The sequence below is a fragment of the Chinchilla lanigera genome, unplaced genomic scaffold (genome assembly GCF_000276665.1).
Source record: "Chinchilla lanigera isolate Chin_1 unplaced genomic scaffold, ChiLan1.0 scaffold00004, whole genome shotgun sequence".
Classification (NCBI taxonomy): Eukaryota; Metazoa; Chordata; class Mammalia; order Rodentia; family Chinchillidae; genus Chinchilla; species Chinchilla lanigera.
Genome location: NW_004955405.1, coordinates 4278461 through 4305159, shown reverse-complemented (window position 1 = coordinate 4305159; position 26699 = coordinate 4278461). Strand labels below are relative to the sequence as shown.

At 37.4% G+C, this 26699-nt stretch overlaps 1 protein-coding gene across 1 annotated transcript in view; it reads right to left on the bottom strand.

The window, feature by feature from the left end:
* Positions 1 to 26699, bottom strand: part of Grid2 (glutamate receptor, ionotropic, delta 2) — a 1119457-nt gene that overhangs the window by 106090 nt on the left and 986668 nt on the right. Inside the window, exon 16 of the mRNA XM_005374673.1 lies at positions 22591 to 22757. Coding sequence (XP_005374730.1) covers positions 22591 to 22757 — 167 coding nt within the window. The remainder of the gene's footprint in view (positions 1 to 22590; positions 22758 to 26699) is intronic.

The window sequence follows — 26699 nt, the reverse complement described above, 5'->3', positions numbered from 1 at the left end:
TTCCTCCCTTGTGTGTGTGCTTGTTGCTTTTGCTGTGTTCTGTTGCCATGAGCTGTAGCTCTCTGCCATGTGCCACTCTGCCTTATAATCTGCCAAGTATGGACTGAAACTTCTACAAACTGTAAGTGAAATAAACCTTTCCTTCCTTCATTTTGGGCGTCAGGTATTTTGTCCCAGCAATGAGAGAGAAGTAACCGAAACAGATGTCATCTTGTTTTGTTTATTATTTTGTGATCATTTTTGTTTTGGGGTTTTTCCTCTTTATTTGGTCTCCTTTTTTCCCCCTATCTTTTCTTTTTTGTACTTTTCTTTCATCCTTTTTTCCACTGTTTAAGTTTCTTGCCTTTACTCTTTGTTTTCTTCTACTGATCCTCTTTCTTTCTTCAGGTGCCTCTTGAATATAAACTTTCAAGTGAGGAAACATTGTCTCTTCCCCTTCTGATTATTCCTTCATGCTCTATTTCACTCTCTTCCTTCTGTGTCCTCCAGTTTCCCAAGACTTGAGTGATCATCCTTGGACCTTCAACCTTAATTCTACTATATTTGACCTCATTTATCACTTTATAATGTCCCTTCTCATCTTAAAATCCCCCCACACAAAAGGGGAAAATCACTCCACTAAGGGGAAAATCACTGCATAAAGTATATGGTATACGTTTGATTTAGCTATATAACTTTGGAGTTTGCTCCTGTGGTCAGAGGTAGCAGGTTAATGGTTAGCATAGTTTGTCAGTAGTTAAGCTGCATTTGAAACTACTGCTATTACTAACCATACTACTTTAGCCAGGATGTCATACATGTTATAATCAGTTTTTCTCCCTTGCATGGAGAATCACACTGTGATTGTATGGAGTCATAATCATCACCACAGTCCAGTACAAAAGAACTGGGTGCTGAGCCAAATTGTATTTTTGCACATTTCACAAACTGAGAAGGTAGGTTCTTGGGATAGCTATGAAGAACCATCTACATCTAGAGGACACTCTTAAAGAGCAGACATCTCCTAGGGAAGCCTCAATTCTACCATAAGAAAGTGGTAAGCATTAACATAGAAAACAAAATAAAATTAAAAGAGGAAATAGAAAATGACAAGATGCAGAAGCAAAATGCAACCCTAGACCCCCAGCTCACCCAGACAAGTCTGAAGCACAATGAGACAGATGAAACTGAAAGTGAAATACTAGAAATTTGTGAAATGGTAGCTACAGAAGAGAAAAAACAAGTGGAGAAAGCTATAGAGAAAATGATCTCTCAGGTACAAAGAGAAATGATTAAAATCAAAGATATTAGAGTAGATACAGATAAAATAATAAATGTGCTTATAAAAATGATGGAAACAAATCTCAACATAGGAAAAGGAATTCATGAAACATATCCAAACAGAAATCCAAAAGATTAATGCCTCCATTGAAAGTGTGTGCAACAGACTGAATGAAGGAGAGGATAGAATTTCAGATCTTGAAGACAGAATTGCAGCTAGTGATCATGAAAAGAAAGATATCTTAAAAAAAGCAAGAAACTTTGAAAAATCAATCCAAAAGCTACCAGAAGAAAAAAGAAGAAAAACATGAGATTGACTGGGGTCGATGAGAAAGCTGAAGACAGCACAAAGGTCATAAAAAGCTCTTTACAGAAATAATGGCAGAAAACTTCCCAAGCATAGATAAAGAATTTCACATACAAATAAATGAAGTGGACCCCACACAGCTATGACCAAAATAAAACTACAGCAAGACATAATAATCAAGATTCCAGAAATTCAGCACAAGAACAGAATATTAAAAGCTGTTAGAGAAAAGAAACAGATCACCCATAAAGAAAAGCTTATCAGAAACACAGCATACTTCTCAACACAAACCCTCAAGTCAAGAAGCGCTTGGAGTGAAGTATTATAAGTTCTGAAAGAAAACACCTTTAAACCAAGATTGATGTACCCTGAAAAACTAACTATCTTTCAGAATTATTAGAGAAATGAGATACTTCCATGATAAAGATTAACTGAAGAAATTCATAACTAGCACACCAACCTTACAAAGAGTACTGAAAGATATTCTAGACAGAGATAAATACTCTGTGCAACAGGAACCAAGAAAAAGCAGGTGTAGCTATTCTGTTTGCAGGCAATGTGAACTTCAAAACAAAAATGATCAAAAGAGAGAAAGACGGTCACTACATACTTGTTAGGGAAAAACTGCAAGAGGAAGAGATAACAATCATAAATATATATGCACCAAATATAGGAGCACCCAACTATATAAGACAACTATTAATAGACATCAAAGATCAAATAAGCACTAACACAGTTGTAACAGGGGACCTTAATATTCCTTTGTCACAAAGAGATAGATCAACTGGACAAAAAATCAGCAGAGATATCAGAACTGAATTAAACCTGTGAACAAATGGACTTAGTAGATGTTTACAGAATGTTGCACCCAACAATATCAAAATACACATTCTTCTCTGCTGCATATGGGATATTCTCTAAAATAGACCATGTACTAGCCCACAGAACATGCTTAAGTAAATGCAAAAGAATTGAAATAATCCTATGCATATTATATGACTATAGTGCAATGAAATTGGAAATTAATGGCAAAAGAAACTGCAGTAACTCCATAAATACATGGAAATTAAATAACACTCTCCTGAACAACCAATGGGTTACAGATAAAATTAAAGAAAAAAATTAAAGAATATCTACAATTAAGGAAAATGCAGATACAACATACCAGAACAGATTGGACACAATGAATGCAGTCCTAAAATGAACATTTATAGTGGCGATTTCTCACATCTGAAAAACAATGAGCACAAATAAACAACCTAATGCTGTACATCAAGCTTCTAGAAAAACAAGAGCAAGACAAACCCAAAGCCCAAAGAAGGCAAGAAATTATAAAGATCAGAGCAGAAATGAAAGAAATGGAGACTAAGTAAACAATACAAAGAATTAATGAATTAAAGAGTTGGTTCTTTGAAAGAGGAAATAGACTGATGTGGTGAATGAATGCTTTCCTGGGTCTGGTTTTAGCCATGCCAGGTGAAAAAAGAAAGAAAGAAGAAATAAAATTGCTAAACCCTTGGCCAGCTTTATCAAAAAAGGAAAGAAAAGACTCTAATTCATGCAATAAGGAATGAAAAGGGTTAAATCACTACAGATCTTGTGGAAATTCAGAAGATTATCAATACTTGCTTTGAAAATCTTTACTCTCATTGGATGGAAAACACAGAAGAAATGGACAGATTATTAGATACGAATTACCAAAGCTGAATCAACAAGATATAAAAATTCTGAATAATCCAATATTAGTTAATGAAATTGAAAATATAATTAAAAACTTGCCAAGAAAGAAAAGCCCAAATCCTGCTGGATTCACTGCTGAATTCTACAAGAAATTTAGAGATGATTTAATGCCAATATTCCTAAGACTCTTTAATGAAATTGAAAGAGAAGCAATACTCCCTAACTCATTTCTGGAAAGAGAAGCAATACTCCCTAACTCATTCTGATACCAAAACCAGAGAAAGACCCAACCAGAAAGGAGAACTACAGGCCAATCTCCTTAATGAACATAGATGCAAAAATTCTCAATAAGATATAAGCAAACAGAATGCAGCAAATCATCATGAAGATTACACACAATGACCTAGTGGGATTCACCCCAGAAATGCAGGAATGTTTCAAAATATGCAAATCAATAAATGTAATATACCATATCAACAGGGTCAAAGACAAAAATCACATAATCATCTTGATAGATGCAGAAAAACTTTTGATAAATTCTAACACCCATTCATGATAAAAACCTTACAGAAAATAGGAATTGATGGTCTTTATCTCAATCTGATAAAAGCCATCTATGACAAAACAACAGGTACCATCAAGCTAAATGGTCAAAACCTGAAAGCTTTCACTCTAAAATCAGGAACAAGACAAGGATGTCCACAATGAACACTCCTTATAATTCTGGAAACATTAGCAAGAGCAATTAGACAAGAGAGAGAAATAAAAAGAATAGGATAGAAAAGGAAGAAGTTAAATTATTATTGTTCACAGATGACATGATACTCTATACAGAAGGCCCCCAAACTCCACCAAAACACTTGTAGATTTAATAGCCCAATTCACTAACATAGCTAGATACAAAGTCAACACTCAAAAATCAACAGCATTTCTGGGTACAAACAGCAAACTCACTGAGAGAGAAATTAGGGAAACCACACCATTCACAATAACATCCAGAAAAATGAAATACTTAGGAATCAATCTAACAAATGAAATAAGAGATCTATACACTGAAAATCATAGTACTCTAAAAAAAGGAGATTGAAGAGGATATCAGAAAATGGAAAGATATCCTCATGGATAGGAAGAACCAACATAGTGAAAATGGCCATACTCAACACATTGCTATACAGATTTAATGTAATTTCTATCAAAATACCATTAGCATACCTCACAGAACTAGCGAAAGCATTCTTAAAATTCATTTGGAACCAAAACCGATCTAGAATAGCAAAAGCAATACTGGCCAACAAAGGAAAGGCAGGGGCATCACAAACCCTGACTTGAAATTATACTACAAAACTACTGTGATAAAATCAGCATTGTACTGGCAAAAAACAGACCTGAGGATCAGTGGAATAGATTAAAAGATGCAGACACAACGAGAAACACACTCAGTCACCTATCTTTGACGAAAGGGACAAACATATCAACTGGAAGAAAGATAGCCTCTTTATTAACAGAGCTGGAAAAATTGTCTCTCTATATGCCGAAGATTAAAACTAGACCTGTGTCTATCACTATGCACTAAACTAAAGTCAAAATAGATCAAAGATCTAAATACTAAAATATAAACATTAAATGTACTGAAAGAGAAAGAAGATAGAAATCTTGAAGACATAGGGGTAGGCAGAGAGTTCATGAACAAAATCCAAACTGCATGGGAAATACTGCAAAGAATCAACAACTGGAATCTTATCTTGTTAAAAAGTTTTGCACATCAAAAGAAATCACCAAAGAAGTGAAAAGACAACCCAGAGTGGGAAAAACATTTAGCCAATTATCTCTCAGATAGAGGACTTATATCTAGAACATATAGAGAACTGAAAAAAATCAGACTACCGCATATTCAAAGACTGAATTCAAAAATGGGTGTCTGAGATGACTACACACTTCTCACATAAAGAAATACAAATAGAAATAAATATATGAGGGGCTGGGGATTTAGCTCAGCGGCAAAAGCGCCTGCCTGGCAAGTGCAAGGTCGTGAGTTTGGTTCCCGGTACCGGAGAAAAACCAAAAAAAAAAAAAAAAAAAAAAAAAAAAAAAAAAAAAAAAAAAAAAAAAGAAATAAATATATGAAAAAATGTTCAACAATACTGGTCATTCAAGAAAGATAAATTAAAACAATGCTGAGATTTCATCTCACCCCAGAAAGAATGGCTATCATCAAGAAATCAACCAATAACAAATGCTGGCAGGGCTGTGGGGAAAAAGGAACCCTTCTCCACTGGTGCAACCACTGTGGAAGTCAGTGCAGAGATTCCTCAAAAAACTAGGATTAGAGGTCCCATTCAACCCAGCTATCCCCCTTCTGAGTATTTTCCCAGAAGAATTAAAAACATCATGCCACAACGATATATGCATCCCCATGTTTATAGCAGCACGATGTGTAACAGGTAAAACTTGGAAACAACCCAAATGCCCATCAGGGAAGGAATGGATAAAAAAGATGTAGTATTTTTATACTCAGCCTTAAAGAAGGATAAACTTGAGACTTTTATAGGGACATGAATGCAACTTGAGACCATATTCATAAGTGAAATAAATTAGACTTGTGTGTATACACATTGTGTTGTCTCCCTAGTGTAAGAAATTGAAAGTGTAAATAAGACCCAAAATATGCAATAGAAATTATGAAATAGGAAGAAATTATTGACAAGGAAGGAGAAGCTGGAATGGGGAAAAAGAAAAAAGAAGAAAAGGAAAAGGAAAAAAATATACAAGATAGTTAAGATAGTTATACTGCTAATGTCTATTAGTTCATTGAGAAGAAAAGTTTGTGCTTATATTATTTGATCCATTTTTCATGCCTACAGCTTGTAATCTGGGCAACTACTCTTAAGATAACAATATGCAGTGCATTAGCCATTGTTACTCTCCTATTACCTTGTTTTGAAATTTTGTATCACTGTTTTTCTCTTTAAAATAAAAAAAAATTGAAAACCACCAGTTTTGTTGAATAGGACACTTCTTACTCACTATTTATCCTTGATTACCTCTTTAATGATCTTGTCTCAAAATATAGTCACATTCAGAGGTTAAGAATTTGCATGGCGCAGCCCATAATGTCAGTTGACTTCAATTTTTCTTCAAATGGTCCATTAGGTTTGAATTCTGCTAGGAACTGCCACCCAATGGATACTTTACACCCAAGTCCTTCACTGTTTCCCTGTCTCCCCAGCACACATATCACAAGGAATAGAAAGTAGCTCGTTTATTTGCTTACCTTTCTTCTTGCAGAGAAAGCAGTTGGGAGATCACTGCTTTACATCCAAGGCCTAGCACAGTGTCTGGCACTTGGTATTTAACAAATGCTTATGGAATGGGATGACGCAGGACTGGCTCCTGCTCCCTTTCCTTTTCAATTTAAAGAACTTGTCAAACCAGTGCACACTAACTTGAAGCATAGTAAGTATAATACAGATCAGAGCCCTTTGGCTCTCATAGACATTTTTCTTTTAGGCTAACTTTTCAATTGTTATTGTTTTTAAAGTTGTTTTTCATCTAAGCTCTGTATAATGGGATTGCCTCAAAGTATTCATACCTATAGGAATACTGAGCTCACCCAAGGGCCTATATACAGTGCTCTGCCTGACAGTTGTGGCGTGGATTTCCAAGTATATAAATACAGAAACAAGAAAAGCTTAAGAACAGAAAGAAACCCTTCCAGGTGTTTCACGGTGGTGTCTATCTGTTGCTTGCAATACAGGCTCCTGCAAAGGATGACACCATTTTGGAGCTCTTCTGGCTCACTCTGGTAGCTCTACATTTTAAATCCCATGTTATCTGTGCTGTCTGTAAAATGGTCATGTACACAAGGTCGTCTTTGGTGGAAAAGGAAAGGAGCATTGTAACCCGTGGGAAGACATCAATGGGTTGTCTACCGTCAGGGCTAAGATGGATTTTCAGTGTCGGGAAGAGACATGAGAGGCTCTGAAGGTGGTACGAGATGGCTCATTATTTAAATATTCCCTGAAGGGATTTCTCTACCATCCTTTGTAAGACTATGCAGAATCTGTATCCTGGAGGTAGCTGGTTTTCAGAGAAATGATTTTACAGATAGTGGTTTCAAGGGCTATTTGAGACCTCAAATGGTCACCTTCACATCTGAATAAAACTAAGTCTGGTCGTTTGGTATTCAGGAAGCGGGCTCTACGAGCTTTTGTTTCATAATGGAACTTTTTTCCAGTATATATAAAAGGTTTCAAGGGACAAGTATGTTTCAAGCTTTCAGTTTGTTACCCTTTTTATTTTAATCAGTGATAACACAGAAAAGCTTTGCTTGAAGATTTTTTTTTAAAGCTTCTCTTGGAAGAGGCTACTTTTCTCATTCATTTTTTACAGTTTTTTACGTGCACTGAAGGTCACAAAAAGTTCTTAGATTTAAAGTAGGACATAGATTTCTGTATAAACCATCCCAAAGGACCTTTTTCTTAATATAAGGAATCCGAAAGGCAGAGTCAGCAGCATTGGCTTAGAAATTCCTGTGTGTCGCCAACCAAGCACCGAGTCGCTTAAATAAGGAAGTCTGACAGAGGCTGCTGTACGGCACTTGCTCACATATTTATTATTCTTTTTGTGTCTTCTCTCTGCTTTCATCCCTCCACAGTAACTCTGAGTAAAGTCTACGCAATTCTAAGACCTTTAGATTTCATGAAAAAAAAAAAAAAGATGGTGGGATTGACAGATATTGCTTCATTTTTATTTTCATAAGATAATTTAAAAAATTATGCCGGGATCCTAATGAGAGGATGTTCAATTCTCCAAATATAAAAAAAGATATGTCAAAAATAAAAGAGAGTTTTTGTTTTTGTTTTTGTTTTTAACACAGTGCATCACTATATAGCCCGGAATGGCCTTGAACTTGAACTTGAACTTATCCTCCTCTTAGCCTCAGGAGTGCTAGGATTATTGTACCTGCACCCTGGCACCTGGTGAGATGGTAGTTCTTTATTTTTGTTTGTTTGTATTTTCAAGGCAGGGTCTCATTATGAATTTCAGCTGACCTTTAACTCACTACAGTATGTAGCCCAGGGTAGCCAGGAATTCATGGTGATCCTCCTGCCTCAGCCTCCTGAGAGCTAAGATTACAGGCATGCCCCCCTACACCTGGCTAGACATCAGTTCTTTAAATACAGTTCACTGAGTTAACATCTGATTACACTGTCCTTAATTTTCTCATCTTACAAAAGACTGGTGGCCATCTCCTCAGAGCTGACATCTGTGTGTTGAAAGATGAGTGAAGTCAGAAATAAAAGTGAGTGGATTTCACCTTAGTGACAGACTATTTACATGAGGCAGGAGTTGGAGTAGGAGTTGGAGTAGGAGTTGGCCAGAGCAAGCGTGAGGGCAGTGAGCAGGGCCCTGAGGCAGAAGTCAGTGCCAGGTTGCCCAGTGCCTCAGGGCCACTGACCCAGGACAGAAAGGAGTGGTTAGACAGAGAGGCCCTTCACGGTTCCTGTTTCTTTTTTGCTCTGCATGATCCCATCAGAATTTATGTAATTATTTAGACTCTGAGCACCTTACACTTTGGGACAGGAGTAAGAGTTGAAGTCTGTGGAGGGAAACAGGTACACAGCACTGGTAACAGAAGTCTGGAATTTTTTGTAAGCTGAAGTCTGCCAGAGAATAACTGCGTGACTCTGGCCCATTCATTTCTCCTCTTGGGACTTTGCTTCCTAACAGTGACCTGGATAAAGTTGGCTTTGAAACGGATGATAAACTGTCACCCCTTTAGCTCCAAGAGTCCACAGCTGTGTGGTTTTAAGCTAACGAGGGGCCTATTGATGGTGGTGTGAGGCAGGCAGGAAGCTCTAGGTCTGTGGCCTGGGGGATATAGGATGAGGGTTGTTTTCCTCCCTTGGCAAGAAAACTTGTTTCCTTCATGAGCGTTTTTCCACCCTGTATAGGAACCACACATTTAGTGACCATGAGAGACAAAGATTTCATTTTGAAGGAACTATGCTGATAGCACATAAACATGGAAATTTACTACCACAAGGGCCATAGCCACGAAGGAGGGGGGTTTATTTAGGCTTAGGTCAGAGCCGAGCACCAGTGAATAGCAGTCTGTAGTCTCCATAGGAAAAGCACTGTTGAAGCCACTAGACCAAGTTACAGAGGAAACCACAGATGCCCAAGGAATCTGGGGGCAAAAAGGACGACTGTCCGGGAATTTGAAAAATAATGCAACATGGTCAGAATGTCCTCGCGAAAAATGATTTTGATTGTTTTAAGAGGGACTTGTGGCTGATGAGGTGGAAGAAACTAAGTGTGGAAAGTGAAATTAAGGAAGATGTGTGGAAAGAAATCACCAGTTCAGTGTGCTGTGTAATTTTGGGTTACTGATTCAGGTGAAAGTATTTTTCTTTATAACCCTCAAGATATAATTACTCAACATATGAAATAGCTGCAGTAATTCTCTTGGTGACATTGTTCAAGAATGAGATAGGAGAATTTAGAGTTGGAATAACATGTATGGGATTGACTTTGGAGATCAAAAAGGGTGGGAAAGGGGCAAAAATAAAGAAGCAGGAAAAAGATGCAAGAGAGAGAATGATAATAGCAAACACCAAGGAAGTCAAAGGGCCCTGTGGAGTAGCGGTTCTCACAGCGTTGGGGGAGACCAGCAGCAACCTCTCCTGGAACTTGGCAGACGTGAAAATCACGCCCAGCTCCTAATCAGAAGCACTGGGGCTGCAGGCAGAAGTGTTTCAGTTGCCCTGTAGGTGAGCTGGATGCTCTGCTAAGGGCTGAAGGCTGCTGTGTTCCAGTGAGGTAGCAAGCACAACCAAGCAGTCCAACAGCTATTCCCTTATTTTAAAACAGCTGTCAAGCCCGGGTGCTAGGCAGGGGCTGCTCTGGGTCCTGTGGGTCTACAGCCGTCACACTGTCTGCCATAACGTCCCAGGTGCTTTTCTCTCTAATGTCTGTTTTTGGGCCTTGAGTTTCTCAACACATATTTTTCCCTTGACTTTTCCCTTTGTCACTTCCCTCTGCTAAAAACTAAATCTGTGTCTCTTTTTCAACTTCGCCAATCTCCTATTGCGGATTTGCATCAGTTTTCGGAATTCAAGGTGTGCAGAAGCAGCATCACCCTCTCCCTCCCAGCCTGTTCCCTTTCTGTGTTCCTGTTCCCAGCACCCTGCTTGAGGGGTATAGGAAATCGTCCCTCTTTCCATCTTCCCCACTGAACTAGAGCAAACTGCCGAAGGGCGGGGCCTCAGGAGTCAGATTTCTCTGGGTTCAAATCCTAGCTCAGCTATTTATTAGCTGTAATTTAACTTTCGTCGGAATGGTTGCTCTGTCAGTTTCTTTGACTATAAAATAGGGTGATAATAACACCTATCACAGGGTGTCATGAGGACAGACAGTGTCAGTCGATGTAGGAACTTTAGAAGAGTGCCTGGAATACAATGTGTAATGAATGCTAGCTATTTTATTATGAGTATTGATTCTTCTTTCATTGTTCCCTGTGGTCTCTAATGTCTGTCACGTCTTTCTTGGGCTTTGTGGTCGGGACATTATAGCTGCCTCTTCCTCCTCATTGGAACCGGATCCCCTATACTGTAGTGTGTCCCAGTGGAGTCGTACCCTGTCCAGGGGTAAAACATGTGCGGCATTGTGTGCACATTCGCGGGGAGGAAGAGAGCGCATTTGTGCCCCTGGGGAGCAATTTCCAGTCCTCTCCCTACGAGGACAGTGAAGCCTGTGTGTCTGTGGGTGGCGTCTTTCTGCCATGGATCAGGCTGGCCTGGGACCCTCCTGCTTCACTCAGCCGTGGTGGAAGGCAGAGGAGTGGAAAGATCTGTGGTCCTTGCGAATACTACCGCTGGCCCTCTGAACTGACCAAACATGGAACTTTTCTACACCTAGATATCTGCTTTGTTTTGCTAGGAGAATTTGACCTAGAGCTTCCTTTCTTTTACTTGGAAGCCTATAACTAAATAATTTGATATTCTCATTATTCAGGTTTGGAAACTATAGAAACTGCCTGTCTTTTTCTGCTTCTAGTTCTTTCTCATCCACTTCCGTGTGTATTTCAAATCATTGAAGCATTCCATACTAATTACTAACATAATCTCAAAAATCATCAAGCCTGAAGTCCTTCACCTCACAAAGTCTTTCATAACCTAGAACCTTCTACCTGTCATATTGTCATTTTATTTTGTCTTTGGCTAAATTTCACATTTACACACCAATGTTATGATATAGCTTTATCTAATAAACATCTCCAATTTATGAAGGCCAAGGCAGAATTCTTTGTTTCCCTTGGTTTTTAACCTACTTCAGGTGCATGTTTGACCAATTTAGTTAATGGTACCAACTCCTGGCTTATTCAGAAAATGGACACAGACATGCACACAAACACATATGCACACACACACACACGCATGCACATATGTGCTCACATTCACTCGAACTTATCCTGATTCTTCTCTTACCCTCATTCATCCAAACCCTTTGTCAGTCTTAATATTTTATACCCATATTAGAGGGGAACCTGTCACTTCTTACCGCTTCTATTAAGCTCTGGGGACCCAGCCATCATCCCCTCTCTCCTGGGCCACTGCATTTGTTCTCACTGCCTTTGGTGCCCTGTCTTCTTCCTATCACATTTATTTCTCTACTGAAATTGTCGGAGTAATAAATATTCCTCCTTATAAGATTTGCAATGGCTTGCCTCTGCTGTTAGAGAAAATCCTGAGCTCTCTTCCATGTCTTTGAGGTTCTGCAGTGCGTCTGGGCCCAGTTCATGCTCTCGTTTCCCTTCCCTTCACCCCTCATCTGTTCTGCCTGGGAGCCACGCCGGCCTCCTCCACATTCCTTAACACGCAAGCTCATTTCCACACCAGGGCTTTGCGTGCACGGCTTTCAGGCACTGAGTACTCTTCCCTCAAAAGTTACATTCAAGATGACAGTCAAATAGTGCCTCTCAAGGAAGTCCTCCTCCAAGCGCACGTCAATCTGTCTTTATTCTCTGCCCCAGTTATATTTTCTTTACAACACATTTCCAATATGAAATGAGGCCAATGATTTATTTTCTTATTTATTATCTGTTTCCTCTCATTTTTAAGTGTAAATTCTAGGAGAACAATAAATTTGTTAATCTTGTTCGTTATTTCGTCTCCAGATTTACAGAACAGTATCAAGCATCACATATTTGTTCAATAAATATATACTGATTGAATAAAAAAACGTGAATCCTGATTTCTAGTAAGTTACTTGCCTTAGTATTCACAGTAAGGATGAGATTATCTTTTTTCACCCCTCAGTCACTGCTTAACAAAAGTTTATTGAATGTCTATTAAATATACATTGTCCACTTATTATAGAAGATAAAAAAAGGAGGTAAATATTTTCTAATTCTTTTCAAATTAAGAATTTAGAACATGTTTGGAACTTCAAGTATGAACAAAAGTCATAATTAATTATGCAAAATGTGGTACAAGAAAGATAGAGTATGGGAATATAAGGAAAGATTTGAGTAGAATTGAATTTGCAAAGGAGAGTTTATTTGAAGTGGAGCTATGGCTTAGATCTGAATGGTACCCCCAAAGTCTCACAGGATGAGGCTTTTAGAAGGTGATTGGATTATGGGGGTGTGATGCTCATCACTGGATTCACCCATTGGGGAGTTCAGAGCTGAAAGTGCTCTTGGAAGGTGGGGTGCAGATAGAAGAGGCTGGTCATTAGATGTGACCTGGAAGTGATTATTCCCTCCCTTGCTCCTCCCTTTGCTCTCTGCTTCCTGCCACCATGACATGAGCAGCTTCCCTCTGCCAGACAACTTTCACCATGCCCTTCCCTTCTTCAGGTCAGCTGCCCATGGCCTGAACCTCTGAAACCATGAGCCAGAATAAACCTCTCTTCCTTTAAGTTGTGGGTGTCAAGTATTTTGTTTAAGTGACCGAGTGGTGAGTTATAAGCAAGATCCCATAGAATGCATGAAATTCTGTGCACACAGGTATGGAAAGAAAGGTTTGGTCATGTTCCCAGAAGACAGGAGGCACAATGCAGTAAGAGATTCAATTAGATAGGAGGCTATCAAGGAAAAAGGAGACAAAAGCAACAAAGGGATATTGCAAAACAAGTTCTTGCCATGAGATCCCCCTTTATCTCTGTGTCTTATCATGCTTTTGGAATCATTATCTTGATGAAGCGTTGGCTCAGGTCTGTGTCCATTGCTCTCCAGCCTTGCTCTCCAATTCCCATGCTGCGTTATCATTTGTTTGTTATATTCTCATATGGGTGGACATCGGCGCCTCAACCTCACATGTATACACCAGAATCAGCACTGTGACTCCCAACTCAGCCTCTCCTTCCAGTTTCTTTTCTCTCGGTGAATTCCTTATCTTCCAGCTAAGAAGACTAAGAGTTTCAAAATCACTTTGTTTCTCTTTTCTCTAGGTCTCTGTGTCTACCCAGTGGCCAGCATTGACTTTGAAATATCTTCCCCTTTCCTTCCATTTCCATTACCTTCACTCTAGTTTGGGCCTTTTGCTTTTTCTAGGTCATTCATTCATTCAAGTATTCATCCACTCAACTGAAATTATTCAAATATTTAGTGTGGCGTTGGCTTTATTCTTGGTGTTTGAAAAACATCTCTAAAAAAAATAAAACCTCCAACCTGCTTGGGGTTTTATCATAGACACAAGATTGCAGCCTAACAGTATTATCTATCTTAGTCAATTTCTTTTTTCCAGCATCATTTGTCAATTTCTCTTTTTACTTCATTTCATACTTTCTTTTTAGACTGTTTGAAAAAAGCTTTCCCCTATTGGAAATCTGTAGTAATCAGCTGCACATATTGGCACTCAAAATATACACATATACACAGAGCAATGGAACATGATAAAGAGCTAGCCATAAATGCATGTATCTATGGCCATGTGATTTTTTTCATGACATGTACTGGAGAACAGACAGTCTTTGCAGTATGTGGTGTAGGGAGCACTGGAATATCCATTTACAAAAGAGCTAAATAAGACTCCTATTTCTCACTAGTTACAAAAATCAAGTCAAATGGTTTAAAGACCAGAAACTATGAAATTATGTCAACATAGCAAAAATGCTTCAGAGACTGGAATGGGCTAGATTTTTAAGGCAAGATTACAAAACCACAAGAAGCAATAGAAAAATTAGACAAATGGGAGCACAGCAGACTAAAGAGAGTCTGTGTAGCAAATGAAGGAGCCATGAGGTGGAGAGACAGCCTACAGAATAGGAAGAAGCATTTCCAAAGTATATGCCTGACAAAGCTTAAATATCTAGAATATACAAAGAATGTCAAAAATTCAATAGCAAAACTTATAACAACCCAATTAAAATGGACAATAAGCCTAAAAAGGCATTTATCAAAAGAGGACACACAAAAAATGGCAAACAGGAGTATTAAAAAATGCTTAACATCACTAATCATCAGAGAAATCTAAATTAAAACCACAGTCTGCACTCCCATGTTAATTGCAGTGCTATTCACTATAGCCGGGAAATGGAAACAACCAAGTGTCTTTCAGTTGATGAATGGGTAAAGAAAAGGCAGTGCATACACAATGGAATACTATTCAGCCATAAAAAGAGTGAAATCCTGTCATTTGTGACAACATGGATAGAACAAGAGATCATTTTGTGAAGATAAATAAGCCAGGCATGGAAAAACGTATACAGCAAGATCTTACTCATATGTGTTGTTTCATATAAGATCAAGCTCATAGAAACTGAGTGTGTTACGGTTACCAGCGGCTGGCAGAGAAGGAGAGCTGGGCACAGGGAAGAGCAATTGATGAGGAGTACTAAGTTACAAGTAGATGGGAGCAAGAAGTTCTGCTGTTATGTTTCAGAGTAGAAGAGGAAATTCTGAATGTTTTCCCATAAAGAAATGGTAAGTGTTTGAGGAGCTAGATACACTTAACCTGATTTAAACATTACACAGTGTATATGCGTATTGAAATAGTAAATGGCACACCATTAATATTTATAATTTTTATATTTGTATGTAACAGTGAGAACCTAATATAATTTTTTAAAAAGCATGCTTCTGATATGGCTAGTCTTTGCTAACTTTTTCAATGATTCCGTCTGTCCTAAATTAAGACAGTTTGACCTAATATTCAGGGTATAATGTCTCTATTTTCTTTCAGACTCTTAATGAAGGATTCAAGGCCATGTCAGTGAAAATATAATTGTTGTGAGGTAATTTTTTGGGCTGTGTTTTGCAGTTGCTAGAAAGATGCAGGAAAGAAGAAATTCACACTAGTAAAATTCATGTTACTTAGTTCAAAGAATATGAGATATTTCTTTTAGTCAGTGGCTTTTATAGAAAGTACCAGAGGGATATTGCTTAATTAAAGGCAAAGGAACAGAAAAGTGAGAAAAAACCATTAGAACAGCAGTGTTCTTAAGAAAATCAGCATTTTGGCTGGGTGGAGGCGCACACCTATAATCCCAGTACTTGAGAGGTTGAGGCAGGAGGATCGTTGAGAGTTCGAGGCCAGCCTAGGCTACAAAGTGAGCTCAAGGCCAGCCTGAGCTGCATAGCGAGACCCTGTCTCAAAAAGATAAAAAAATAAAAAGAAAAAAGAAAAAAAAGAAAACCAGCATTTTAGAGGAAGGCTGAGAATCCTAAGAGAACAAAAAGTCACAGTTGGTTTTCAGTTTGCTAGTGGCTCCCCATCAAATCTCCAAGTCCCCCTCCTTATGGGCAGTTGGTAAGAATGTCAGTATGGCATGATTTTTCTGTATATTTTCTGAGGCCAGTAGCATATAAAATAAAAATACATGGGCTCTCTGTCATTTTCAATAGTTACTAACATTTCTAAGACGAACAGCTTCAAGTGGCAGAATGGATTAGCAAGAGAAAAAAGGTGGACAGGCACTTTGAGGTATTGTTTTCTTGCAGTCTGCACTAAAAAAGGAACTATGTTCACAAAGATAGACATTGTAAGTGTCACTGCTGTAATTAACTGGGCTGTATAGAGTCACGTCCAGAAGTAACTTCTTATTAATAATAATTATTAATAATAACTATTAATAATTATAATTATTAATAACTTATTAATAATTATAATTATTAATAACTTATTAATAATAATTAATAATATTAATAATTAAATTAATAAATTTAATTATTGATAATTAAAACATTATTAATAATGTTCTGTATGTAAACATTCACATGGAAGCAGACAGCCTGACCAATTATCATGTTAGTTTATTTGAGCTACTCAAGTAATATGAAATGAGATAAGAGGCATGTATGGATTCTACCAATTAAAAAGTCAGAATGATTAAAATTCTTCCATGAAGGAAGAATTAAAGTTTTTGGTTAAGTAGAGTCTTAGCGACCTGCAGTAAAAAATGGTGAGATGGAGGGAGACACTTCAGTCGTCACTTGCAGTTCACAACTTCCATTATGTATATTGTTTACTTCAGATCCGTGAGGCAAAGCAGCTTTTACTTCCAATGGATGTGCTCTCTTGCACTGGGGGCTCCTCAGTGTGGGCAGCCTTGGCCTTCTAACGTGGAGGAGGGCAGCTCTCCAACTGCGGTGTTTGTAATTGAACTGCTGCAATGTGAGCCGGAAAGCTATCGTGTTTGACTGTGTAAGTTTAAGGCCCGTGTCTGCCACTTACTAACTTTATAATCTTGGAGAATTACTGTACACATCTTTTCTGTGACTCAGGTAGCTCATCTGTAAAATGAATTTAATAATAGTTTTAGTTGAAAAGTTTATTGCGATGATTACTTAGTATGGTGAAGGCCCTTATAACAGTACCTGGCACCTAATAATCTGGTGTGACACTCTAGTCATCTTTGTGCTATTTCTTACATCTATGAAGTAGTAGCAACTTTTAACCAAAAAGTTATGTTTCTGACCCTGTTTAACATTTAAAAATTATTATTCTTGCTCTCTTATATATCAATGTAATTATCTAAAATATTTATATCAGAGATAATTCTATTTTCTTTAGAAAAACGACCCGGCAGAACAGGGTAGGGGAAAGACATTGGCCTGGAGGCTAGAATAGTGATCTCCAGGCATATTTTGACAAGGTTTGGATTCGGGACAGGTCATCTGTCTTCCCTTCTTGGTTTCACTTTTTAAAATGATGGGGTTCATTTAAATGCATGCCTGCCTCACTCATGTCTCATAGTCTATGGCCCTTCCCTCCCCCGGAATATTTACTAAGGAAGCCTGTGTGCTTTTTCCTATGACTTTCTAGGCTTACAATAGTTTAAGGGTCTATCAAAATGTAGAACATTCTTTGATTATCCTCAATGACATCAAAATTTCATTTTCAAAGTAGACAGGATTTTTAAAACAATAAAACATGTCTTGAGGTCATGTCTGGTGAATACAATGAGTGTTTTGAATTTTAAAAATGTAATTTAACTACAGTGGAATAAGGTGTTTTATCCTGAGAGGCTTAGAATTACTCTGGAGTGTGTGTGTGTATGTATGTGTGTGTGTGTGACATGTACATGTGTATTTTCAATACATACGTGTAGTTTTAAATTGAAACATTTTACTAAAAACTCAGGCTTTAATTATACCTAACTTGTATCACTGCAGAAACTATGCTGTGTATAAACAACTTTTAAAAAAAGAAACAATATTTACATCTAGAAGTGGGAAAAATCTCCCAAGAAAATGGTTGATCAGGCTTTTCCTCACAAAGCAGCTTGGTCCAGTGCCATGGGCTCATTATCAGGCTGAAAAGCCACTTTGCACCTTGCGTTAGGCATTTATCTTCCCTGTACCTCAGAACTTTTTCAGGAAAGTTTAATGAAGATGCTTTTCTTTAAAAAGGTTCTCTTCCTTATACCACGGATGAAGGTCCCCAAATGCTGTGCTACGTTAGCACAAGGAGAACAGACCTTTGAAGCAGTTCTATGGCTGTGCACTCTCTGATGGCTAGATCCATGCACTGGTGTGAATGTTGTGTGCTTTAGAGAGTAAAGATTTATAATTTTTATAAAATTTGGCTGCTGTCTTTCAAGATTCGTAAAGCTAATATCAAATCATATTTTGTCCAAATGATGAATATTTTCAAAATATTCACATAGGAAATATCACCAACCGGACTTACTCTTTCATCTGTTTAGACTTTGCACTAAGCCAATGTAAATCATTAGGTTCTCCACTGGAAACAGCAGTCAGGGTGATTGGTAAAACTCACAGAACACCGGTCTTTAAAACAGCTCCACAAAGAATAATGAGGAAACAAACAAACAAAAAGACTGACAAATACAGTTACTCACTTTTTGTTATACTGAAGTTTCCTACATTCAAAATTCTAAATTAAAACCGATGCTGAAAGGAGGGCCATTCTGGAATAGGAATAGTACATTCTTTTCAATGGATGGATTCTAGAAGTTAATGTTCACTAAATGGATGTATATTACAGGAACAAAGACCACTTTTCTTTCACACTTTATAGGATGAATGATTTTAAGTATAATTATGTGTACAAATCTATAATAAGTACATATTAGCATTTCATTCTACTCCTTATCTTGGTTTGAAAGTGAACCTTGAATGTACTCTCTTGCTTTTGCTTTGGTATTTCTCAAATATTTCCCATTGTATAAACATGACCATCTTCATAGTTTGCTTTCTTGATCTAGGACAGAAAAAGTGGAGACGATAAACCAGTATATATATATATATATATATATATATAAAATTTTATGTGCAGTAAGACGGAAGAAAAATAGAACTTTTGCAAATGGGGAGGGGATGAAGAATAGAAAGAAGCAGGGAGGGATAGACAATTAAAGAATTCAGATGTGTTATGTACCTGTACAAACTCATTATGTACTATGACCATGTACTTATAAAACAATTTAAAAATAAAAGAGCGAGTGATATGACTGAGGATATGTGAACATGAGTTAAAAGATAGAACAAAAATGTGTACTGGATAGAAAGGTTCTTTAAAATCATTATCTTCTAACAAATTTGTATGACTTAAAAATAATCGGCGCTTTTCTAGAAATTGCTTTCCAGTTAGTTTTCACCTAAAGATGAACTAGAGCTGCTGTGTGCCAAGGAGCAACAAGAGCTGGAAGAAGCAGGAGGACTCAGGGACCTGCTTGTGCCGCTTGAATCTGCACAGCCTGTCTCTTCCAGGAGCCGAGATCAAGCGCACGCCTGCTCTGATCTCTTACTGAGTCCCTTCTATTTCCTCCAGCTTCTTGTTATTCTTCTTGAGGAAACAAAAGTCTTGTAGCCAATGTGTGGTCATATATAATAGTACTTCCGGGCTCTTAACAGTATATACAGTAAGAGTATGTATAGTATGCTTCCTGGCTCGTCAGCGTCCTTTTGGTGCGTGTCCACTCACACTTGCACTAGCGAGTGCAGCCCCACAGCCATGCCTTCTGAGCTGAACTTGGCCCTTGTCAGTGCGCGCGAGCCTCACCTCCCACAGGGACTTGCAGTGTAACAGTCACGAGCTCATACGTAAGTGTGCGATAACTAAATGTGCAACATCTCTTCTGTTTACTCAGTAAGAATAAGCATGCAAATATCTGGCAAATAGCAGACAATAAAATATAGCTACTGTATCACCACATATTATTTATTTTTGATACAGTATTTATTACACATTATTTCTTTGAGATAAGCATAAAAAGAGTTAATATCCACTCCAAAAAAAACACCCAGAATTTTGTCATTTTCACTGAAAATAATCACAGTAGCAATCAGTGGTCAAGCTTAATCAGTGGCCTGGTATAGACTGGTACATCCAGCTGGATATAATAATTTCTAAAGTGCACTACAATGGTTAAATATGATTATACTCTTTAAGATTAGTTAATAAAAAAGCAAAGATTTCTGTTTCCTAACGTTTCAGCAAAAAGTATGACTATGAATGTTTTCCGAGCGGAGGCAGAGATTTGGGCAGCGGACGGCTGTGCATTGTGTGGAGAGAGGGTGCCAGATCATGCTCCTGTCTTGGCTCGCCTTTCCTCCAGATGTCTGGGGACCAGGGTGCAGGGTGTCATTATTAAGGAGCATCACAGAAAGGGACACTTGAAACTGCCAACATCTATAAGGCTTATCAAACCAAGGGAAGCTATTACTCAAAGCTTAATATTACTTTTCAGTGGCTCAGTGGAATACACTCCTTCAGAATCAAACTGTGGTTGACAAAGTACCACAGGACGATAAAAAAGGAACATTTGGGGTGATTTACTAAATATTATTAACATGCTTTTTTTTGTATAAGACACTCAGAAATCAGGTCTGAAAACAAAGAAGATTTTTAGAGGTGAAAGAAACAGTTAACCATAATAAATATCAATAACCCCTTTCTCAGCCACCTGGGAACCGTTAAGGATTCGTTAATCTTTGCTGTTGGTCTTTTGCCATGGAACCTACATCCCGTTCACTGGATGACGCCTTTCCACCCTCACATCCAAATTACAGACGTGTTGCGCCTCTGCCCTCGGTAGAGGCTCTCCCAATCCTTTCAGATCAAGTTTAAGGCTCACTCCTCCGGAGAGCTTTTACTCATGTTTCCTTTGCTCACACCTATTCTGCATGTTGTTCAACTCTTTCAATAACTCAGCTGCACAAAAATATTCTATGTATAGATAGATGTGAGTATGGATGCATACCTGCAGAAAAGTCTGTATCATTTATTATTTCATATGAATAGGTTCTTCTTCTTTTTGCTTTGTGTTGTTGCAGATGAACTCAAGAGGCTTGTGCATGCACGTGGAGGGGTTCTGTTATCTCTAACTGTACTGAAATTGCCTTGCTGGCATTTTCCCTACCACATAATTGATTTTCCAGGTTGTCCCCCTTAGTCTGCTCATCAATAAATGTGTTTTGGTTGATTAATCATTTATACCATTCTTGCTTTCAGTTTATGCATATTTTGCATTTGTCTTACATTTAGAACCAAAAGGTTCAGCAGGGTTTGTTTTATTGTTCATAATTATTGCTCCCTCTTCAGTAGGGTGGGGCAGCTGTACCCACCCTGTCTATTGGGGCTTGGTTTAGATTCGCTGTGGGAAGTGGTCTGTGGGTGGTGGGATGTGTGCCGCATCAGAGCACAGCAGGTACTGCACATTTCTGCCAGCCTCCTTCCCAGCGGCTCTCGGGAATGAGAATAGCCTGACCCAGCCTGGACCAGGGCACCTGGCCTTGGGATGAAAAGCCATGTACAGCAGATCTGAGCCTGACCCGCAGCTTGCAGCAGAACACAGCCACATCACCACCTTTGTGGTTCCTGAGTGAGAAATCACTTTGGTGACTGATACTTTGGAAAGTTTTGCTACACAGAGAAGCTATTATAATACCATAAAATTAGTCTAGCTTCCCTTTTTTGCAGATAGGGAGAGAGGTCAAGCTTTTTATGTTTAGCTAATGGACAAGTTATGTCATAAATTGTGAACTACTGATTTTTAGATCTCTTTTTAATAATATGAAAAGCTTAGCCTTTTGTATTCCTAAAATTTGGAGAAGTACAACTTGAATAATTTGGAATTTGAAGCATTTGTGTTCATTATCTGTAGCCGATTCAAAGCAGAGTGCTACCAGGATCACACGCAATATACTTCTACCTGTAAGATGTTAATTTCTTTGAAGTCCAAGCTTGTTTGGTAGAAGTTAGAATGTATTCTCAGTGATCCTTGTTAAATCTTTTCAGGCCAGTCTATCATATATATTATTAATATAAAATACATATTTTACAATCCTCTTTCTTAAACAATTTTCTTACAAAAAAAATTTCTTTGAGATGGTGATAATTTCTTAATAAGTGGACTCCTTGATTTCCATGACAAGGGCTTATAATGCTTTGTTATCAAGTGGGAGACTTAAAATTCTTACCCTTTTGCTTTAAAAATTCTAGATGAAAAATATCCCTAACACTATGTGCTATAGTATATTAGAACTTTAACTTGGTCCTAAGTTGATTTTATGTTTCACCATTCTTAGAAATAGATTACTTTTCCTAATGATGTTTATTAATTCTTAAAAATTCAGAGACTAGAATGCTTAATTAAGTTCTAAGAGAAACTGATAATACACCTAATTTATTTGTCATATCATGTTTTGAAAATAAGATGAAATTATATACAGCAATATTATTCCTCCATGAAAAAGAAAATAATACTTGAGTACATGGTTTAGGAAACAGTCTTACTGCTTATAGCTATCCTCTGTTCTCGTTTTTCTTTATTCTTTGTCTTCACAAAGAAGTAGACTAGGTTAAGTAATCAAGTAGACTTTTCTGGCCCACGTTTCCTGTCTCTGGTTTTGGGCCATGCACAAATCTTACCTTTGTGAGAAAACATCGCGGTAAGGGCTGCCGTGCTGCAGAGCAATCCCATAGCCCCGATCGGCGACAGTGTTCCCAATGGTGTAGAAGGAGCAGTCCGGGTCATTGATCGCAACATATTCCAGCACAGCTGCGTCCCATACAAAAGCATAGTTCCCAAATTTTACCTGGAAAAATATGAAAAAAGAACAAAATAGGATTTAAAGATGTAATTATAGATTATATGGACAAGAAATATTTATGCAAAAAAATAATACAGCAGACAGATCTAAGTAGAGTTGTATTCTGAATGAGAATTTGCAGTTTGGGTTAATTTAAAGTTCTGTTCTCATGGAAATCTGATTAAGGTGGAATGTAAGTCTGGCTCTAGGCAGCACTGCAAATAGTAATATAATCCTGACTGGTAAAAGTCATTCGAATTAGAAGGACAATAAATGCATAAAAACAAGTTGCTTGTTTCAGTAGTGCTGAAACTGGACTTCCTTTTATGGGGGTGCCTGAAACCTGTGCCTTTGGAGTTGTTAGAAAATGACCTCATTGGGTTACTAGGACTTAAAATCAGGCAGATTTCTGCATATCTGCATGTGACATTATCCCCTTGCATATGACCTGTATTTTAAATAAATGCTTTTAACTCACAATGAAGAGAAATGAGTAGTACTGCCCTGCTGACGAGGTGCTTTCTGTTCTGTGTTGTTCTACATTAACCTGTTGCTAAGTGTGACCTGCTCACATCCAACAGTTGGACTTAAAAGAAACCCTGAGGGTGGGCATTGAAACACAGAAAAATAATTCTACAACCTTCTTTATTATCGTTTGGGGAACATCAGTTTATTCTGGGCCACCTATAATATCTTTTAGTGATTTTTTTTTTCCTTTCAATAACCAGGTATGTCCTAACTCAGACATTTACCCAAAAAGCAATTATCTCAAACACTTTAATACAATTTATCTGTGAGAGTGTTACATACAAAAATAGAATTCAATGGATTTCCAACAAAACCAGAATGAATAATTAAATCCAAAAGTTGGTTGTTATAGTTAAAATAACTGTGGAACATTATTAAAAAAGGAAAAGTAGGGGGATGGGGGTTTAGCTCAACGGCACAGCGCCTGCCTGGCAAGCAGAGGGTTGTGAGTTCGATTCCCAGTACCGGAGAAAAACCAAAAAAAAAAAAAAAAAAAAAAAAAAAAAAAAAAAAAAAAAAAAAAAAAAAAACCAAAAACAAAGGAAAAGTAACACTAGTTTAGCACCAAAACAGCTAGTGGGATAATACATCTTATGGATGAGGCTTTAAAAAATTTTAAATAATCTCACAAAAGACCTCAGAAAGATGCCTGACAAAATTGAAAACATTTACCTATCTTTTAGTAAACAAGGAAGGAAACAGATTTTTCTTTAGTGAGACAGAGAATTCTTCAAACAAGTCACAAAACTATTAGAAGATGAAACTCTAATTGCCTTGCTAGTAAATAAAAAAAAGATGCCTATTAAATCCCCCAAACTTAACAGTACCACGGCAATGGTGGCCTGTGCAATAAAGCAGAACAGAAAAATTTGATTTTAACTTAGTAGGAAAAAACCAATATGAGATAGAGTCAAAAATTATCTATCATGTTGGTGACATATTTAGGAAGTACACAAAAATAAACTAAACAAGTATTTGAGAAAGCCAGCTATTTCCTCATTACAGTACTTAAAAATGGATATATACAAGTTATTTATTTCTTTAATTTATCAGTAAAAGTTAACTAATTTGGGAAAAAGCTCTTTTCATAAATGTCTGTTAAGAAATGTAATGATCAGTGAGTAGAGGATAGCTAATGAACATTTCACTTGACAGAAGACTTGGACTTGTTTCTGGATAAAACATTACATAATCCTGAGAGGGAAGATACACTAGCAGGAAAGAACAATCACTCTCCACAGATTCTTTGATAATGCAGTCCTAGGTATAAGGGTTAAAGGACTTTCAAAACTTACTAAGGTCTTTGAAGATTTAATTAGAAAGAAATGGACCAGAATAGCAAAGAAACTTTAAAAATGCAAATAATGATTGAAGATGTAGAATACTAACTAAAGACATATTATAAAGCCTAATGATAAGGCAGTATGAAGTGTTTTTAAGACAGAAAGTTAAGTGGGGAAGAAAAAAGCACTCTTTTTATAAAAGTGCAGAAGTGCTGTATGTAGACTATACTGCAAAGAGCATAATTCAAATATTGGGCATTAAATCTGAGAAATATAAAAAAAGTGACAGAGAGATATTTATTTCAAAAAAGTCAATGTTGGAGGACAAGTCACACTACACAAGACAAATTAAATACAATCAACAAAAGAACTCAAGTTAAAAGAAGTAATGAAGAACATGCAAGACTATATTTTTAACTATGTTTAAATATATTTGTTTTACATAAAAGTTTCCACATGAACAGCCTAAAACTTGGAGGCCAGCTTACGGCCACTTACCACTTTTTGTTCAGCATGAACCCCATGAGGTAAGGAAACAAAGATAAACATTGTTCTGCAGAAGAAAGCAATCTATGTAAATATTATTCATGGTATATTTATTGTACACCAGGCACTATATCAAAATAAGCATTTTTCTTCTCAAAATGTGATTCTAAGACCACCACTGTTGTAATTATCAGGGGATTCTGCTATCAGAAGTTTGATGTTCAGGACCTGGCAGCACGCATCCTAGCAATCTTGCTAGCTAATGCATACCATTGTTTGAGTGGTACCACTGGTTCCAGTGACAAAATGTGAGTAAAACCACAAGAAACAATTTTATATGCATGAGGTATATGAAATTATAACAATTATGACATTTTTAAGGTGTTGATGGAGAGAGAGAGATTGGAAACATTTCGTTAGATTTGCTCTTCACTGCTTACTCAACAGTTATCAATAATCTCTGTCCCCTTCCTGATCCTTTGGACTAGCCACCAACTTCCAGGTCTGCCATTAGCTTCCTAGGTCTAACCTTATAGTAATAGAGAGACAGTAGTGACCTCGAAGCTTCCTCTAGTAGTCTACTTTAATTTTTGCTCTTCTGTTTCAAACAGCTATGTGGCCTCCTGGAATATCTTGTAGCTCCTTTATAATTCTCTAGGGATGTCCCTAGTTGGGGACATATTACCTTGCTATTAAAAAAAACATTCTAGCATTATTGTTACTGCTCCATGAACAGAGGAGCACCCTTTAAATGTACAGTAATATTATCTATATTGTCTGTAGAAATTTAATGTTATAAAGCACTATGAATGAATTTTTAAAAAGAGAAGCATTAAAACAGCATGATTATAGCTTGTAGCAATACCACTAAAATGTTACCTAGTAACACAAACTATTTTAGCTTTTCAAAATGTCCAGGTCCTCTTTATCAACTAGAACATATAATTACTGCCCTTTGGGTGATTTTTAACCATCAAATTAAATCTATTTAGAAAATATTTATCATCAAAGACTATAGTCACTTCTCAAAATAATCATAATTGAAAGGTTGGCCAGGGAAACTTTTACCCTATCTGGCTGGGTGATGGATGCGTCTCAAAAGTTTTCAACCAGCTCTCGTTCTTGAGGTCCTGCTTGGATAGACAACTCAACTGTGTGCCACTGGTGAACCTTCCAGTGGATTCCACACATGCAGAGTACTTTATACAAGGTGAAACAGAGGGCAAAGTGATTGTCGGTGCTTCATGTCAATCACTTTCAGACCCCATGGAGAGAGGAAGAAAAACATCCAATATGATATCTCTCTCCAGTGTTATCAGTCTCTGAATCCCATAGATATTATGGTACACTGGTGAATATTGGTAGCTACTCTTCATTCAGTAGTGATCAAGGATTGTGTCCTCAAAATGGTTCCTGAGAGCAAAGAGCCTGTGATGAATGTCTCACTTCTGAGATGACACTGGGGGAGGTTCTGTCCAATTCCTGCATTATTTCCACAGAATTTCTTTAAATTTAATTTTACTAATATTCTGTATTCATTAATTCTAAGATCTTGATTTTTTTTGTCTTTTTGAGACAGGGTCTTGCTATGCAGTTCAGGCTGGCCTTGAGCTCACTTTATAGCCCAGGCTGGTCTCATACACATAGCGTT